The sequence below is a fragment of the Bombina bombina genome, chromosome 6 (assembly GCF_027579735.1).
Source record: "Bombina bombina isolate aBomBom1 chromosome 6, aBomBom1.pri, whole genome shotgun sequence".
Lineage (NCBI taxonomy): Eukaryota > Metazoa > Chordata > Amphibia > Anura > Bombinatoridae > Bombina > Bombina bombina.
In genome coordinates this window covers 259,714,143-259,734,350 of record NC_069504.1, presented here as the reverse complement: position 1 = coordinate 259,734,350, position 20,208 = coordinate 259,714,143, and the positions used below count along the sequence as shown (strand labels likewise).

The 20,208-nt window shown below is 36.6% G+C and overlaps 1 protein-coding gene across 5 annotated transcripts in view; it reads right to left on the bottom strand.

The window, feature by feature from the left end:
* The window catches only part of BEST3 (bestrophin 3), a 212,381-nt gene that overhangs the window by 169,070 nt on the left and 23,103 nt on the right, over positions 1-20,208 (bottom strand). For 2 of the 5 annotated variants that reach the window (XM_053716798.1, XM_053716799.1), the window contains exon 2: positions 13,119-13,284. The exons of 2 other annotated variants lie outside the window; for them this stretch is intronic. In XM_053716798.1, coding sequence (XP_053572773.1) covers positions 13,119-13,270 — 152 coding nt within the window. In that variant the 5' untranslated portion in view covers positions 13,271-13,284. Of the gene's footprint in view, positions 1-13,118; positions 13,285-20,208 lie in introns of those variants that run through there. One more of the 5 variants, XM_053716801.1, reaches the window with a different exon arrangement.

Here is a 20,208-nt window from a genome sequence, read left to right as displayed (position 1 = left end):
CTTGAACATTTTCATAAATCATTTAATCTATTTCATGCATCAATCAAGCTTAAAGTGAATTTTTCTAGAGACTGTGTCAGCTTCCTGGATACAACGATATCCATCACAAATGGCAAACTGAACTCATCTGTATACAGGAAACCAACAGATAGATGCAGCTACCTCCACAGCTCCAGCTCCCATCCCAATCACATTAAAAAATCCATAATCTACAGTCAGGCTACAAGATACCACAGAATTTGCTCAGATACCAAGGACCGTGACAAACACCTCATCACACTGTCCCAATGATTCAGAGAAAAAGGTTACAAAACAAGGATTATAAATAAAAAAAATTAACTCTGCCCTCAATACTCCACGTGAACACTTACACTACAATACAGGGAGAAGAAAAACATATCACGTATCCCACTGGTAGTCAAATACAACACTGGTGTGGATGGGATACGAAAAATCATAAAAGACTTACAGCCACTGCTCCTAGAGGATCCCACACTCAAAAAGATCTTTTCAAAAACCCCAATCCTGGCATACAGACAACCACCTAACCTAAAGCAGAAACTGGTCATAGGAAGCTACCCCTTGAGATATTGAGATAAAGAACACTCAGAATGGAACCAAGTGCTGCTATAAAGCTCTCTGCAACTGTGTCAACACATTTGTGAAAGCAGCACAGCAAATCACAATAATAAATCCTATAACATTAAAGGGGCATATTCATGTATATCTGCAAATGTGGTATACATGATACATTGCACTGCATGTGAAGTGGGATGCTATATTGGAGAAACAAGCCAAAAACTGCACCTTTGGATGAACTTACACAGACACTCAAAAACCACTGTGAAACAAAATACTGCACCCCTGTTGGTCACCATTTCACCCAACCTGACCACTCCATCCAAAACCTCAAAATCAAAATTATCAGAGGCAACTTCAAAAACACCATGGAAAGGAAAACCTGTTGAAATGAAAATGATAATGCACTTCAACTTGTTTAATTCTGGACTAAATGTGGACTCTAGATTCTTAACACATTCTCAAAAATTTTAATTTAGTCAATTACATTGTATATTCCACATTCTTTATACATAGATACACTGGTAAACCTATGTCCACACTTTTGTCTTTTTTTAACTTTTGCATTCCCCCTGTATATACAATTTCACATCTTTATAGATATTGATTCAATGTTGATATATAACTTTATGTCAGTATATGCTCTATGTATAGCTATATATTTCCCCTGTCTGTTCTCCTACACTGGACACTGTCTGCCTGTTACCTAAGCCCCCCTCATCATTTTTACGACACCTCCTCCTCTCCCTGCACTTTCTGTCTTCTTAGCTATTCTGTGTTTTAAGATATAAATTCCATTGAATTGGTCAGTATTGCTTCAGACTTGATAAAGGAAGGAACTCTTCCGAAAGCTTGTCAACTTATAAATGTATAGTTAGTCCAATAAAAAAGTATCATTGCTCAATGCAATACTCTTGTTATTTTGATTGATATATATATATACACCAAAATTCATTAAAATTATGGGGGGGAGATAAAAAACTGAAATTAAAATCCTCCATGTCTCAAAATTAAATCAATGTAAATATTTGCATAGGAAATTAGCACATCTAGGCGGGGATACTTGCCTAGATGTGCTAATTTCCTATGCAAATATTTACATTGATATATATATATATATATATATATATATATATATATATATATATATATATATATATATATATATATATATATATATATATATATCATATGGAAAACATAAGGAAACATAGCAAGTGAAAAGAAATGAAAAGTCAATAAATATTTGTCTTTCTGTGTTAACGTAACTATAAAAGATGACATGCATTTTATAGGCAAGTGGCACTGAATCAAACAGGGGGAAGATCAGATGACTGATGTATGATGAAGGTAAATAAGCACATGACGCTTAGCTTAGCAGTTGCTTAGCATAAACACTGCTGAGGAATGCTGGGGGAGGAACCATGCATCAGCAAGAAATCCTATATGTGCTAGAGTACATTCTGTGCATGAGGGAAAGTTACATGACCAAAGGTTATTATGTAAAGCATTTTACTACACTGGCACGCAGGCTATAAAAATAAATCTGAAAATGTACATTTGCTTCAACATAGCACTTTAAATGTACTACTTATAGTAAAATATTCTAAAGGTAAATATATTACATATTTAAAGGGACACTAAAGTCAAAATTAAACTTTCATGATTCAGATAGAGCATTCAGTTTTAAGATACTTTCCAATTTACTTCCATTATCAAATTGTGAACAGTCTTTTGATATGCTCCCTTTTAAATTCACCAGCATGTGCAAAAGTTCACAGTATATACAAATATATGTTTGTTATTGGATGATGGCTGTCACATGACACAAGAGGCCGGCAAAAGGAAGTAGATTTTGAAATGAGCCAGAAAAAAATCTACTGCTCATTTTAAATTCAGAGTAAGTGCTATTGCATTGTCTTTTTATTACATACTTGTTGGTTATGCAATTCTACAGAATTCAATAGTCCTTTAAATAGTATTGTTTTGTAAAGATGCAGTGAGATTTTGAAAGTATTTTATACTTACCTAACATAACTGTAAGTTGTTAAAGGGACATTCAAAACTAAATAAATGCAAGACAGACTGATTTTAAATGTATAAATAATCAGTATGTGAAAATTGCATTGTTACATTGAATTCAAAGCCAAAGCAAAATTGTTCTGCAAAAATCGTATATTAGGGAATAATGAAAATTTGTATTGAAATTACAAAGGAAAAAAACTAATATACACAGTAGATATAATTAAACTGTGAAATTAGTACTTATAAGTACAATATAATGTTCATTGTTGTAAAATAAGTTTCTCCACCTCTGCTAGTGGACTGAACAAGGGCGTCCCATGGGCGTACCTGACAGTTCTCTCAGGACTGGCATATTTCAATCTCAGGTTTACCTCACAAACTGAAAGTTGGTGAGATTATGTGAAAATTTGCAAAATTCTTATTACCCTAATAGAAAGAACACACGCATACAAAAATAGAGGAGATTGTAAAATAATAAAGTATATGATAAAAATTGGGTAATCTCATTTTTATTGGCTACAGTATTTAATTTTTAGTGTGGTCCCTGCCAGTGTTAATTTTGACGGCAAATTTCAATTTAGTCTTAGTTTTAGTCTTTTGACTAAAATGCCATTTTAGTTTTAGTCGTATTTTAGTCATCTGAATTGTTTTAGTCTAGTTTTAGTCGACTGAATCTCCAGTAGATTTTAGTCGACTAAAATCTAAGGGGTTTAGTTAAAGTGTAATGCATTATTTAAGCATTTCTCTATCATTTGCAAACTGATTATATACTCCAGGAGTAAACATAACACCTGTTATTATTTATGGTATTAAGGTTTAAACTTGCAATACAGACACAGATTTAGCCGTTGTGATATGCAACATCTTTATTAAACTTAAAATAAATAAAACCAAGTTTCATAAACAAACAGAAGTGCAACTTTAAAATATAAAAAAACAAAACTGTAAACTGTATTGGCTGTATTGCACATATTACCTAATATAAAAACTTTAACAGTTCTCTGTTAATAATTAAAACAAGTATCAAGTAACTCAACACAACAAAAAGTTTCTGCAGTTAGCACAGGCACAGCATAACAAACCCATATTTGTGGTTTATGCTTATTTCTATAGGAAGAATCAATTGATTGTTCACAGATTCATAAAATTTTCGGCAAAGATATTAGCACTGCTCTAGAACTTCCAAACTCATTATATACTCCTGGAGTAAAGGTTTATTAACCTGTTTTTATTTGTGGTATTAAAGGGACATTAAACACTAAATACATGCTAGATAGAATGATGCATTCAAAGAAAAGATTAGTCCATGACTAACATGTAGATGTATTTTTTAAAGTTTCATTAGTTGTTTAACAAGTGACAAAATAAGTGTAAAGTTTTAGTGTCTATAAAACACTGGGAGCTGCCATGTTGTAACTTGTGTTACCTTCTCTGCTGTGGCCAATTAGGGACAGTTATACATAGGTCATTAGAGTGTGCAGCCAATGGTTGTGCTGGATTTAACAGTGTTCTGCACTTCCATTTCTAGGAACTGACAAGTTCACAATTTCAGAATGGAATTACAGGCAAATAGGAAAAAATAAATAATGAAAGTGTATTGCAGAGTTGTTTTATATATACAATTTATCATTTTATATTACCATCTCAAAGTGTTTAATGTCCCTTTAAGGTTTGAACATGCAATACAGATATAACAGATTTAGCTGTTGTGGTATATAACATGTCTTTATTTATCTTAAAATTTAATAAAATGAAGTTTCGTAAATTTTACAAAAGAGAAGTAATTGGATATGGATTGATTATAACACCTTGCATAAAATGTTTTTTGTCAGCAAATTTTGATTTAGTTTTAGTCATAGTCTTTTGACTAAAATGTCATTTTGATTTAGTTTTAGTCATAGTCTTTTGACTAAAATGTCATTTTAGTTTTATTTGTATTTTAGTCATCAGAATTTCTTTAGTTTTATAGTCATTTTAGTCTAGTTTTAGTCGACAAAATTAACACTGGTCCCTGCTCCCTGCTAAATAAATAAAAGGAAAATATTACTGGGAAAGGGAAACTTATGCATATGAAAAGAACAGCAAATTTAAGGTACAGTTCACTGATTTGTATTAGGCGTAATATTAAAGTTTAAACATGCGCCGGTTTCTTCCAGTTTACTTCATCCTCCATTGCAAACGTTTACATGGCAGAGAGCTCTTATTATTTCTATGGGAGACATCTCGCCATTCAAAGAGACAGACAATTTTCTTTTATATTTTGCACCAAGAACGTCCCTGCAAGGCTAAATGTGGTTTTTCATGTGTTTTGAGAGAAAATAAAAATGGCTTCCAAGCTAGGAGTATAACGTGTAGGATAAGTGGTGGTAAAGGAGAATTGATTTTATTAAATGTTAAAGGGACACTTAACCCAAATTATTTTCTTTCACGATTCAAATAGAGCATGCAATTTTAAGCAACTTTTTAATTTTCTCCTATTATCATTTTTTCTTCGTTCTCTTGCTAAAAAAAAAGTAGGAATCTAAGCTAAGAGACCGGACCATTTTTGGTTCAACACCTGGGTGCGCTTGCTGATTGGTGGCTAAATGTACCCACCAATCAACAAGCGCTATCCAGGGTTTCTGAACCAAAAATGGGCTGGCTCCTTAGCTTAGATTTCTGCTTTTTTAAATAAAGATAGCAAGAGAACGAAGAGAAATTGATAATAGGAGATCATGAGAAATTTGCTTAAAATTGCTTTATCTGAATCATGAAAGATAAAAATGTGTTCAGTATTCCTTTAAATTAACAAACATTTAAAGGTATTAAGGGCCACTGTTTTCGTTCTTGTGCTAACCCGACGAGCATAAAAAGGCAAACATAGGATATTGCATGCACGTTCACGTATTCCCCCACAGAAGTCAATGGAGAAAAAAAAGTGGGGAAAAAATCTAACACCTTACTCGGGCGCAAACTCGTTCACATATTCTCATGTGCGCTAAACCGAAATGAAAATATTAATATTTCACATTTTAATGTTCTTTACATAACAGAATATATTCTATTAATTCATAAATAAATATTTCTACATATATCTGATGGTATTTTGGTACATTATATACATATATATATATATATATATATATATATATATATATATATATATATATATATACGGTATATATATATGTATATATATATATATATATATATATATATATATATATATATATATATATATATATATATATCCCAAGGCAGAATATACTGCGATGTGCGATCTCATCACAGAAAATGTACAGTTTCTGCAGAACATTTTTTTGCCTGCAATTATTAATTTCTGCCTGCAGGTGTCACTGTTCCATTCTCTCTCAATGTAAATATTTACTATCTCTTTAACCCTTTCATGACTGGGTTAAAGTGTTTACATCGGAACAATTTAAATTATTGGATCGCGTCTGGGGGCGTCCCTATAACCCTAGGATCGCCCTCCAGACAGCGATCAAATCCAGGAAGCACAGAAGGCTTCAGGACAGCCGTTGGCTATGGCGTTCTATTCTGTCATAACGGCTCTAAAGCCTAGTGTAATTATGACGGAATAGAATGGCATAATGGTGTTAAAAGGTTAATTTTCCTGAACTTCAGTGCGGTACAGGGTAACAGCACATTGCAGAAAAGGTAAGTCAGGGCTTAACAAATTTACTCTAGGAGTCTAGGATCCAACCAAAATACTTAGGAGCTAGATTTTTTTTTGTTGTTCTTTTATGTGTGTGTGTATATGCGTGTGTACATATATATGTATCTGTGTGTGTGTATGTATCTCTGTGTGTGTGTGTGTATGTGTATGTATCTGTGTGGGTGTGTATTTGTGTATGTCTGTGTGTGTGTGTGTGTGTGTATGTACTCTGTATGTATCTGTGTATGTATCTGTATGTGTGTGTATCTGTGTGTGTATGTATCTGTATGTATCTGTATGTGTGTGTATTTGTGTATGTATCTGTGTGTGTGTGTGTGTGTGTGTGTATCTCTGTATGTATCTGTGTCTGTGTGTGTGTATGTATCTCTGTATGTATCTGTGTGTGTGTATATCTATGTGTGTATGTGTATGTATCTGAGTGTGTATGTATCTGTGTGTGTGTGTATGTATCTGTGTGTGTATGTATCTCTGTATGTATCTGTGTGTGTGTATCTCTGTGTGTATGTGTATGTATCTGTGTGTGTATGTATCTCTGTGTGTGTATGTATCTCTGTATGTATCTGTGTGTGTGTATGTATCTCTGTGTGTATGTGTGTGTATCTCTGTGTGTATGTGTATGTATCTGTGTCTGTGTGTGTATATCTCTGTGTGTATGTATCTGTGTGTGTGTGTATGTATGTGTGTGTGTATCTGTGTGTGTATGTATCTGTGTGTGTGTGTATGTATCTGTGTGTGTGTTTGTGGGTGTAAGTATCTGCGTGTATGTATGTATGTATGTATGTATGTGTGTGTGTATTTGTGTATCTATGTGTGTATTTGTGTATGTATCTGTGTGTGTGTGTATCTGTGTGTATGTATGTATCTCTGTGTGTGTGTGTATATGTGTGTGTGTATGTATCTGTGTGTGTGTATCTCTGTGTGTGTATTTGTGTATGTATCTATGTAAGGGCTGCACGATTAATCGCATATGCGATTTAAAGCCGCGATTAATCGTGCAATTTTAAAACCGCAAGGAGTCGCAATTTCTTCCTACATAAAAAAATCCTTTAGAAATTGCTGTAATGCATTAATTTATTTGTGATTTCTTGCAAACCAGCTTCATCTGGTGGTTGCTTTTAGCACACATTTGTAAAATGGCTCTTTTACTTTCATTTTCTGTTCTCATAAGCATCCGATCAATCTAGAAATCTAAAAGCAGAGCCCATGCAGGAATGAAGAGCAGAGAAAGCCACTTACTTATATTTCCCCCTAGGGACGTCTGCAGTCTAAAACTTAGGGTATGTAAACATTATGGAACCTCCCACACAATCTCCCACTCTCTGAGAAACGGCTTAAATACATAGCAGATGCAGTTAACCCCACGGCTCCCAAAAAGGCTAAAACTGCAGTCCCCTCTGCTGCTGGGTTAACTTAACTGCATCTACAATGTATTTTATATCAGCAAGGCACAGCATTTCTGAAAGGAGCAGCCCCCCACCCCTACTGCTATATGCCTGTAATGGATTCCTGGACAGGAGCAGGGCTCATTTTCAGTCAAATTAAAAATTTTAAAAAAGAAGAAAAAAAAATATTATATATATATATATATATATATATATATATATATATATATATATGTGTGTGTGTGTGTGTGTGTATGTGGCTTACACTGCTTCATTTGTTAATCATACCACTGTCCACAGTTAGAATGACTGTCCAAGAAAACATGACAATGTTGTGTGTCATAAGATCTAATAACTGGCTAGTGGCTACTATTTAATCACATCACAGGCAGCAAATTTTATTTTAACTATTTTGTGGTTTGTATTTTTATGCTCCAATAGTGTATTGGACATTGAGAAACATGTACATTAAGATTCTGTAGTGTTAAATAAACTTTATAATGCAAAATGAAGGTGTTTTAGTCATTTATAAGAAAATCGCGATTAAATCGCAATCACAATTTTTTTTTGCCCATATCGCCCAGCCCTAATCTGTGTGTGTGTATGTATCTCTGTATGTATCTGTGTGTGTGTATAATCTCTGTGTGTATGTGTATGTATCTTTGTGTGTATGTATCTCTGTGTGTGTATGTATATCTGTATGTATCTGTGTGTGTGAATGTATATCTGTGTGTATGTATCTGTGTGTGTATGTATCTGTGTGTGTGTGTGTGTGTGTGTGTGTATGTAGCTCTGTGTGTGTATGTATCTGTGTATGTATGTATCTGTGTGTGTGTGTGTGTGTGTGTGTATCTCTGTGTGTATGTATCTTTGTGTGTGTATGTATCTCTGTGTGTGTATGTATCTGTGTGTGTGTGTATCTGTGTGTATGTATGTGTGTGTGTATCTGTGTGTATGTATGTATCTGTATGTGTGTATGTATTTGTGTGTGTGTGTGTATCTGCGTGTATGTATGTATGTATGTGTGTATTTGTGTATGTATCTGTGTGTGTGTGTGTATCGTATGTATCTCTGTGTGTGTATGTATCTGTGTGTGTGTATCGTATGTATCTCTGTGTGTGTATGTATCTGTGTGTGTGTGTGTGTGTGTATCGTATGTATCTCTGTGTGTGTATGTATCTGTGTGTGTGTATATGTGTGTGTCTGTATCTGTGTGTGTGTGTGTATGTATCTGTGTGTGTCTATCTGTGTATGTGTGTATTTGTGTATGTATCTGTGTGTGTGTATGTATCTGTGTGTATGTGTATGTATCTGTGTGTGTGTGTATGTATCTGTGTGTGTGTATGTAGCTCTGTGTGTGTGTATATCTCTGTGTGTACGTGTAAGTATCTGTGTCTGTGTATGTATCTCTGTGTGTGTATGTATCTCTGTGTGTGTATGTATCTGTGTGTTTGCGTATTTATCTGTGTGTGTGTATTTGTGTATGTATCTGTGTGTGTGTGTGTATGTGTGTCAATTTCCTCCCCCTTCCTGAAATCCAGTGTGGTACAGGTAATAGCACATTGCAGAAAAGGTAAGTCAGGGCGTAACAAATTAATTTTAAGTCTAGGAGAGAACCAAAATACTTTTAGGAGCCAGATTTATTTTCCTTTAATAAATGTGTGTGTGTGTATGTCTGTGTATGTGTGTGTGTATGTATGTATATGTGTGTGTGTATATGTGTGTATATATGTGTGTGTGTCTGTACATATGTATATATATATGTGTGTATATGTATATATATATATATATGTGTGTGTGTATATGTGTGTGTGTCTGTACATATGTGTATATATATGTGTGTGTATATATATATATATATATATATATATATATATATATATATATTAGCAATGTCAGATGAGGCTACAGGTGCAAGGAGGTTTAATAATTAATATGTCAATTCTAAGAAAAAAACGTAAACCTTAGCCAGCACTACACATATATCAATACTGTCTGAATTCGGAAGAAACTGTGAGGTTCTAAAAGCTAAACATATTATCACAGTAGTCAAAAGGTAAAGCAACACAATTTATTACTATATAAGTGCAAAGTTATTGTGCAACTAATAGAAACAAAATAGATACAAATCGTCTATCCTAATATCAATATAAGTAATTCATTCATTACCCCACAAACATGCTAATAGAGCTCTTTAAGGTTAACATACAGTCCTGTATCAGGTAATGCAAATAACGTATATCCCCCTCTGGCATTAGCTCAGCTTACGTACCAACAGAGTAAGTGGTGGGGGACCCGGCATAAGATGCATATCTGCCGCAGGCTAAACAAGTAATACAGAGTGACTTTGCATTGAGAACTGACAAGGACTTTTATATCAACACTGTGTTATACACCGGGCTCCCTTTGGCTTTAGTTCAGCTTGCTCCAAATTAGAGTAAGTGGTGGGGGACCCGGTAGAAGAACTTTACATACAAGTCTGCCCCGACAGTGTAACAGTTTAACACGCTCGATACCACGTAGGACTGCTTTTCAATTACTGTCCAGTCAAGCTGCATTCTAATAGAGGGATATTTTTTTCAAACCTTGATGGTACCAATTTATATTGAGGATTTCCATTTTTTTCTTTAACAGTGGACGCACTGTATGTTAACCTTAAAGAGCTCTATTAGTATGTTTGTGAGGTAATGAATGAATTACTTATATTGATATTAGGATAGACGATTTGTATCTATTTTGTTTCTATTAGTTGCACAATAACTTTGCACTTATATAGTAATAAATTGTGTTGCTTTACCTTTTGACTACTGTGATAATATGTTTAGCTTTTAGAACCTCACAGTTTCTTCCGAATTCAAACAGTATTGATATATGTGTAGTGCTGGCTAAGGTTTACATTTTTTTCTTAGAATTGACATATATATATATATATATATATATATATATATATATATATATATATATATATATATATATATATATATATGTGTGTGTGTGTGCGTGCGCAGTGAGACACTGCAGACAAATTTTCACTAAAAAAATCTCATTGCAGAAAAAAAAAAATTCTGCTTCTGGGTTTGTATATATATATATACTGTACTTACAGCATATTCTGGTATGTGCAAAACATTGGAATGTGAAATATTTACAGTAAATATGTTATTAAAACCTTTATTAAATATGAATATTGCATAAATATATATATATTTTTATGTTTTTTTATTGTTATTATGTTGGAATTGTCATAACAATTATTACAACAACAAATAGTACACAATATATATTTTGTTTACATTCACTTGTCTTGAGAGGGTGGTACATAGCATTGGAAGAGGTAGTTGAGGTAAATCGCCTGAGATATATTGATCTGTACATTGGTATGTCCAGTTATTACTCTACTCTGCCAAAGAGTTCAAATTTATGATGAGTCCACCTAACAAAGTCACTGAGTTAGTCCTCTACCAACTCATATGCCAAAGAAGAAGTGAGTGGCCAAGACAAGTTTTTATCTATTGAACTGTAAAGGGCTCCAATGCACTTATAAATATTTCTATATATCTGTATGTGTATATACACATATAAATACATATGTACACACACACACACATATATATATATATATAGACATATATAGACACACATATATATAATATATATCTTTAGAGGTGTATATGTATGTATCTCAATGTTAAAGCCCATTGGCTGCTTTTTTTCCTAACACCTGAGATCTTATATATTTTAGCCCTTATAACTTTTATGTGCAATATTTGTTTTAAGAATTTTTATTAGCTGGTGTTATTATGAGTGTAACTGTACTTTGTAATTTATTTTTGATGTGTTTTGTGCCACTATTTTGTTTTGCAAAACAGTTAACCTGACCTATGGGGACATGCTAAACCGACGCGCATTTAGCTTGAATTGCGCTTAATCGATCGCGTTTAATTTCAACTTGTAATTAGAGTGCTAAACCCGTCACACGCAAACACCCGCAATAAACCCCTTATTGCTCGCACACAAACGAGCACAACTGAGCTACTTATCATTTTTGTTGGTCACTCTGTCACACCCAAATGTGTTTATTTAAAGGGACATGAAACACAAATTTGTTCTTTCATGATTTAGAAAGATCATGTAATTTTAAACAACTGTATTATTTACTTCTATTATTTAATTTGAATTTGCTTCATTCTCTTGATATCCTTTGCTGAAAAGCATATCTAGATAGGCTCAGTAGCTGTTGATTGGGGACTGCACATAGATGCCTTGTGTGATTGGCTCACCCATGTGCATTGCTATTTCTTCAACAAAGGATATCTAAAGAATAAAGCAAATTAGATAATAGAAGTAATTTGGAATGTTGTTTAAAACTGTATTCTCTATCTGAATCATGAAATAAACATTTTGGGTTTAATGTCCCTATAAGACAAAACTTCCTTAAATACTTCCACAGGTCTTAGCATTTTCATGAATATTTCACTTAGAAAGAAAGGCATTTCTATCAGAAGAACTAAAGCATTACAGTATTTTATTATTGCTAAAATGCATGCCTCTAACTATGGTGTATATTCTGATCCTTTAGCCCATCAAATGATAAACCTACAAAAGTTCCCATAGACTTTAAAGGGAGATGAAACCCAAGATGTTTCTGTCATGTTTCAGGGTTTGACCACAGACACAATCCTTTAGAAAAACATATCTAATGATTTTTAGCAGACAGGCAGTCAGCACCCACATGCACATACAAAGTACCTCAGACATCCACAATCACACAAAAACTTGCACCCACAGGCATTTCTTTGACTGGATCCCAGGCACAGCAAAGCAGCTAGAGGCAGGCCATGGCTGGTCCTGTATTGTGCACAAATAATAATCCTGGTGACTGGGAGGAGCTACGGCTAGCAGGCCCGACCCACCTTGCAAATGCACTATATGCCCTATGGCCAGTCCAGGCTTGGTGTAAGCAATCAGTTGTCACAAACTGTTGTGACGCGTCTACCTCATACTATTATAGTGGCCTAAATATAATAAATTACAACCAGCTTTTAGCAACAATTTTGTACCATTGTTAGATAACTGTGGATACTGGTAGGGATCTTCACATAATCTAGGCCAAGGGCTCTAAATTTCACCCAATCTATGATTTGTCAATATAAAAATTTCTCAAATTCCAGTTATGTTTCAGTGTGTTTAATTAACAGAAATAATTTGATCTGAGGGTCATATTGAAGCAGTAAGAATACTTTCATGGAGTACAATTCCAAAAACTTTTTCTGCTTTTTATATGATGTCTATTAAAATTGTAATCACATAGAAGGGCAGTACAATTGCTACTAGAAATAAAAATAGTATAGCACACAAAAATATTGCTTCCCAAGCATAAAATCTAGCTGCCTTTGTTTTACTGTACCATTTTTATGTAACATGGGGATAAGCATATTAAAGTCTTTGACTATTACCTGTATGTAATGCTGAGCGCAGTATACAAACTTACAAACAGAAAAAACTCTCTGTATAGCAATTTGTAGATGCTTCCTCTCCACTTGAGGAGTAGTCGATGAAACCCAAAAAAAGTGGCATTGGCTACTTTACTGGAATAAGTGACTGTCATCTTATTGGTTCTTTCTAAAAGACAAGAGTAAAACAATGTGAATTACTAAAAAGAAATCCAAGTGTTGTTATGTCAGAATAACTGAATACACTACAGAGAGTACAGCGAGGTGGGTGGTTAAATATTAAAGTACAACATTCACTTAAATTGTATGCTTAATTTTAATAGATAGGCGTTATACACAAAAAGATCCAAGACTGTGCCAGAACTAAAGCTATAAACTTGTCTTTATTAACTTGCATAAACAGTGCAATGGAGTACAATAATACATTAAAAGAATTGTTTTTATCAATGAAGTTAAAGTGCATTAATCATGTACAATAATATCCAGTGGCACCTGGTGAAAGCTGAAGTTGATATAGCATATAATCCGGCAAGATAAGAAAATGTATATAATTTAATTGTAATTTTATTTACAGAAAGAGACAATTTATAGTCAATAATGTCAGTTACAGAGAACAGATATGTAGGGCTAATGTGGCGTGCAAACAATATCAGAATTGTCGGGGGCACGTTCATTTGCACACGTATTACAAGTGAAAAGTAAACGCGTTCGCTAGAGCGCAATCACATTTAATGTGCACCTAAACCCAACAGGAGTACACTAATTATTCATGTGCGCTAACCTGTCATGAGTTATCTTAAGGTGCGTTATGTATTTATTAAATATAAAATATTGAAGAATATTAATAATTAATGTAAATAATTATTATAGACATAATAAAATATTCTAAAACATACTTTGAATATATATATATATATATATATATATATATATATATATATATATATATATATATATATATATATATATATATATATATATATTACAATATGTATAATTATTTAGAATTATTATTTCTCTTGTAAGGTGTATCCAGTCCACGGGTTCATCCATTACTTGTGGGATATTGTCCTTCCCAACAGGAAGTTGCAAGAGGACACCCACAGCAGAGCTGTCTATATAGCTCCTCCCCTAACTGCCACCCCCAGTCATTCTCTTGCAACTCTCGGCAAGAAAGGAAGTATCAAGAGATATGTGGTGACTTAGTGTAGTTTTACCTTCAATCAAAAGTTTGTTATTTTTAAACGGTACCGGCGTTGTACTGTTTTACTCTCAGGCAGAAATTAGAAGAAGAATTCTGCCTGGAGGTTTGATGATCTTAGCGGTTTGTAACTAAGGTCCATTGCTGTTCTCCCACATAACTGATGAATATGGGAAAACTTCAGTTGGGGGAACGGCCTGCAGTTTACCTGCTTTGAGGTATGTTCAGTATTTTTATTTCTAGAGAGAAGTTCTAGAAAATGCTGACAGAGCCTGTGTATTTGAAGTAAGCCTGATGCAGTGATTTAACAGTGACTGGGATCATGCTTACAAAACAGGGTAATACTCATGTTAATATTCATATTACTTAGTGGCAAAGCGTTTACATGACTTCATAAATAGGACGTTTTTTCTCTGAGGGAGATAAGTCTTTATTTGGGGCCTAGTTTCCACATGGCTAGTCAGATACTCCCAGGAGTATTTTCTTAAGGCCCCTCTGACATCCAGCACATGGTGGGAGGGGCCTATTTTAGCACTCTAACTGCGCAGTTTTAATTCAGACTGAGACATTCAGCTTCCATATAGGAGTCCTCTGGCATCTGAGGACCATTTCAAAGGGGTTATTTCTGCACAAAATCGTATTTAAGGGCAGATAGGAGCCTCAGCAGAGCTGTGGCAAGGTGCTCAATTGACTTTTAACGTTTTTTAACGTTTTTCAATCCGGTTTGGGGCCTAAGGGGTTAATCATCCATTTGCAAGTGGGTGCAATGTTGCTTTAGTCCCTTACACACACTGTAAAAATTTCAAAGACTTTACTGTATTTTTACACTGTTTTGCAGTTTAAGTGCTAGTTTTTTTCTCTTAAAGGCACAGTAACGTTTTTGTTTAATTATTGTTTCACATTTATTAAAGTGTTTTCCAAGCTTGCTTGTCTCATTACTAGTCTGTTAAACATGTCTGGCATAGAGGAAACTCCTTGTTCAATATGCTTGGAAGCCATGGTGGAACCCCCTCTTAGAATGTGTATCAAATGTACTGAAATTTCTATAAACTATAAAGACCATATTATGGCGCTTAAAAATTTATCTCCAGGGGATTCTCTGACGGAAAAGAGGGAGATAATGCCATCTAACTCTCCCCATGTGTCAGAACCTATAACCCCCGCTCAAGTGACGCCAAGTACATCTAGCGCGTCTAATTCTTTTACCTTACAGGACATGGCGGCAGTTATGAATGCTACCCTCTCAGAGGTATTCTCCAAACTGCCAGGGCTACAAGGAAAGCGAGACAGCTCTGGGGCTAGAACTAATACAGAGCTTTCTGACGCTTTAATGCCTGTGTCCGATATACCCTCACAATGCTAAGAAGCCGAGGCAGGTGAGCTTCTATCGGTGGGTGATTTTTCATACTCAGGGAAGACGTTACTTCAGTCTGATTCTGAAATGACAGCGTTTAAATTTAAGCTTGAACACCTCTGCTTATTGCTTAGGAAGGTTTTAGCGACTCTGGATGACTGTGACCCCATTGTGGTTCCAGAGAAATTGTGTAAAATGGACAAATTATTTGCAGTACCTGTTTACACTGATGTTTTTCCAGTCCCTAAGAGGTTTTCGGAAATTATTACTAAGGAATGGGATAGACCAGGTGTGCCGTTCTCTCCCCCTCCTGCTTTCAAAAAGATGTTTCCCATAGATGCTGCCATACGGGACTCGTGGCAGACGGTCCCTAAGGTGGAGGGAGCAGTCTCTACCCTAGCTAAGCGTATAACTATCCCCGTCGAGGACAGTTGTGCTTTCCTAGATCCTATGGATAAAAAATTGGAGGGTCTCCTTCAGAAAATTTTTATACATCAAGGTTTTATTCTCCAGCCTCTTGCATGCATTGCCCCAGTTACTGCTGCAGCGGATTTTTGGTTTGAATCTCTTGAGGAGGCTCTACAGGTGGAAAACCCGCTAGACAATATTCTAGACAGGATTAAAGCTCTTAAGTTAGCTAACTCCTTTAGTTCTGACGCCATTTTTAATTTAGCCAAGCTAACGGCTAAAAATTCAGGTTTTGCCATTTTGGCGCGTAGGGCGCTATGGCTTAAGTCCTGGTCAGCAGACGTTACTTCAAAGTCTAAGCTTCTTAACATCTCCTTCAAGGGACAGACCCTATTCGGGCCTGGCCTGAAGGAGATCATTTCTGATATTACTGGAGGAAAAGGTCATGCCCTTCCTCAGGATAGGTCCAATAAGTTAAGGACCAAAAAGAATAATTTTCGTTCCTTTCGAAACTTCAAGAGTGGCGCAGCTTCAGTTTACTCTAATGCAAAACAAGAGGGAAATCTTGCCCAGTCCAAACCAGTCTGGAGACCTAACCAGGCTTGGAACAAGGGGAAGCAGGCCAAGAAACCTGTGGCTGCCTCTAAGACAGCATGAAGGAGTAGCACCCGATCCAGGGCCGGATCTAGTAGGGGGCAGACTTTCTCTCTTCGCCCAGGCTTGGGCAAGAGACGTCCAGGATCCCTGGGCATTAGAGATTGTTTCCCAGGGATATCTTCTGGACTTCAAAGCTTTATCTCCAAAAGATGAGATTTCATCTTTCACAATTATCTGTAAACCAGAGAAAGAGAGAGGCATTCTTGCATTGTGTTCAAGACCTACTGGTTATGGGAGTGATCCACCCAGTTCCAAAGGAGGAACAGGGGCAGGGCTTCTATTCAAATCTGTTTATGGTTCCCAAAAAAGAGGGAACTTTCAGACCAATCTTGGATCTCAAGATCCTAAACAAATTTCTCAGGGTCCCATCCTTCAAGATGGAGACTATCCAAACCATCCTTCCTATGATCCAGGAGGGTCAATATATGACTACCGTGGACTTAAAGGATGCTTATCTCCACATTCCGATTCACAGAGATCATCATCAGTTCCTCAGGTTCGCCTTCTTAAACAGGCATTACCAGTTTGTGACTCTTTGGGTTAGCCACGGCACCAAGAATCTTTACGAAGGTTCTAGGGTCCCTACTGGCAGTTCTAAGGCCACGGGGCATAGCAGTGGCTCCTTACCTAGACGACATTCTGATACAGGCGTAGACTTTTCAAATCGCCAAGTCCCATACGGACATTGTTCTGGCCTTTCTGAGGTCTCACGGGTGGAAGGTGAATGAAGAAAAGAGTTCTCTCTCCCCTCTCACAAGAGTTTCCTTCCTAGGAACACTGATAGATTCAGTAGAAATGAAAATTTTTCTGACAGAGGTCAGGTAATAAAAGCTTCTAACTTCCTGCCGTGCTCTTCATTCCACTTCTCGGCCGTCAGTGCCTCAGTGTATGGAAGTAATTGGCCTAATGGTAGCGGCAATGGACATAGTTCCATTTGCCCGCCTACATCTCAGACCACTACAACTTTGCATGCTCAACCCTCTGCTAAATCTGGATCAAGAGACCAGGGATTCTCATCTCTGGTGGTTATCTCGGGTCCATCTGTCCAGGGGAATGAGTTTCCGCAGGCCAGAGTGGACTATAGTGATGACAGATGCCAGCCTTCTGGGCTGGGGCGCGGTCTGGAACTCCCTAAAGGCTCAGGGTTCGTGGACTCAGGAGGAAGCCCTCCTTCCGATAAACATTCTGGAACTGAGAGCGATATTCAATACTCTTCAGGCTTGGCCTCAGCTAGCTGTGGTTAGGTTCATCAGATTTCAGTCGGACAATATCACGACTGTAGCCTATATCAACCATCAGGGGGAACAAGAAGCCCCCTGGCAATGTTGGAGGTTTCAAAGATAATTCTATGGGCAGAGGTTCACTCTTGTCATCTCTCAGCTATCCATATCCCAGGAGTAGAGAAATGGGAGGCGGATTTTCTAAGTCGGCAGACTTTTCATCCGGGGGAGTGGGAGCTCCATCCGGAGGTATTTGCCCAGCTGATTCAACTATGGGGTAAACCAGAACTGGATCTGATGGTGTCTCGTCAGAACGCCATACTTCCTTGTTACGGGTCCAGGTCAAGGGATCCCCAGGGATCCCCAGGCAACGCTGATAGATGCTCTAGCAGTGCCCTGGTCCTTCAGCCTGGCTTATGTATTCCCACCATTTCCTCTCCTCCCTCGTCTGATTGCCAAGATCAAGCAGGAGAGAGCTTCGGTGATTTTGATAGCACCTGCGAGGCCACGCAGGACTTGGTATGCAGATCTGGTGGACATGTCATCCTTTCCACCATGGACTCTGCTGCTGAGACAGGACCTTCTACTCCAGGGTCCATTCAAACATCCAAATCTAATTTCTCTGCGGCTGACTGCTTGGAGATTGAACGCTTGATTTTATCAAAACGTGGTTTCTCCGAGTCGGTCATTGATACCTTAATTCAGGCTCGAAAGCCTGTCACCAGGAAAATCTATCATAAGATATGGTGTAAATATCTTCATTGGTGTGAATCCAAGGGTTACTCATGGAGTAAAGTCAGGATTCCTAGGATATTATCTTTTCTCCAAGAAGGATTGGAGAAGGGATTGTCAGCTAGTTCCTTAAAGGAACAGATTTCTGCTCTGTCTGTTCTTTTGCACAAGCGTCTAGCGGATGTTCCAGGTGTTCAGGCGTTTTGTTTAGTTAGAATCAAGCCTGTGTTTAAACCTGTTGCTCCGCCATGGAGTTTAAATGTAGTTGTTAAAGTTCTTCAAGGGGTTCCGTTTGAACCTCTGCATTCCATAGATATCAAGCTTTTATCTTGGAAAGTTCTGTTTTTGGTAGCTATCTCTTCGGCTCGAAGAGTTTCAGAGTTATCTGTCTTACAGTGTGATTCCCCTTATCTGATCTTCCATGCAGATAAGGTAGTTTTGCGTACCAAACCTGGGTTTCTTCCTAAGGTGGTATCTAATAAGAATATCAATCAGGAGATTGTTGTTCCGTCACTGTGTCCTAATCCTTTTTCAAAGAAGGAACATCTATTACACAATCTTGACGTGGTTCATGCTTTAAAGTTTTATTTACAAGCTACTAAGGATTTCCGTCAAACATCTGCGTTGTTTGTTGTCTACTCTGGACAGAGGAGAGGCCAAAAGGCTTCGGCATCTTCTCTTTTTTTTTGGCTGAGAAGCATAATCCGTTTAGCTTATGCGACTGCTGGCCAGCAGCCTCCTGAAAGAATTTCAGCTCATTCCACTGTTTAGTTAGAATCAAGCCTATGTTTAAACCTGTTGCTCCGCCATGGAGTTTAAATGTAGTTGTTAAAGTTCTTCAAGGGGTTCCGTTTTAACCTCTGCATTCCATAGATATCAAGCTTTTATCTTGGAAAGTTATGTTTTTGGTAGCTATCTCTTCGGCTCGAAAAGTTTCAGAGTTATCTGCCTTACAGTGTGATTCCCCTTATCTGATCTTCCATGCAGATAAGGTAGTTTTGCATACCAAACCTGGGTTTCTTCCTAAGGTGGTATCTAATAAGAATATCAATCAGGAGATTGTTGTTCCGTCACTGTGTCCTAATCCTTCTTCAAAGAAGGAACATCTATTACACAATCTTGACGTGGTTCGTGCTTTAAAGTTTTATTTACAAGCTACTAAGGATTTCCGTCAAACATCTGCGTTGTTTGTTGTCTACTCTGGACAGAGGAGAGGCCAAAAGGCTTCGGCATCTTCTCTTTCTTTTTGGCTGAGAAGCATAATCCGTTTAGCTTATGAGACTGCTGGCCAGCAGCCTCCTGAAAGAATTTCAGCTCACTCCACTGTTTAGTTAGAATCAAGCCTATGTTTAAACCTGTTGCTCCGCCATGGAGTTTAAATGTAGTTGTTAAAGTTCTTCAAGGGGTTCCGTTTGAACCTCTGCATTCCATAGATATCAAGCTTTTATCTTGGAAAGTTCTGTTTTTGGTAGCTATCTCTTCGGCTCGAAGAGTTTCAGAGTTATCTGCCTTACAGTGTGA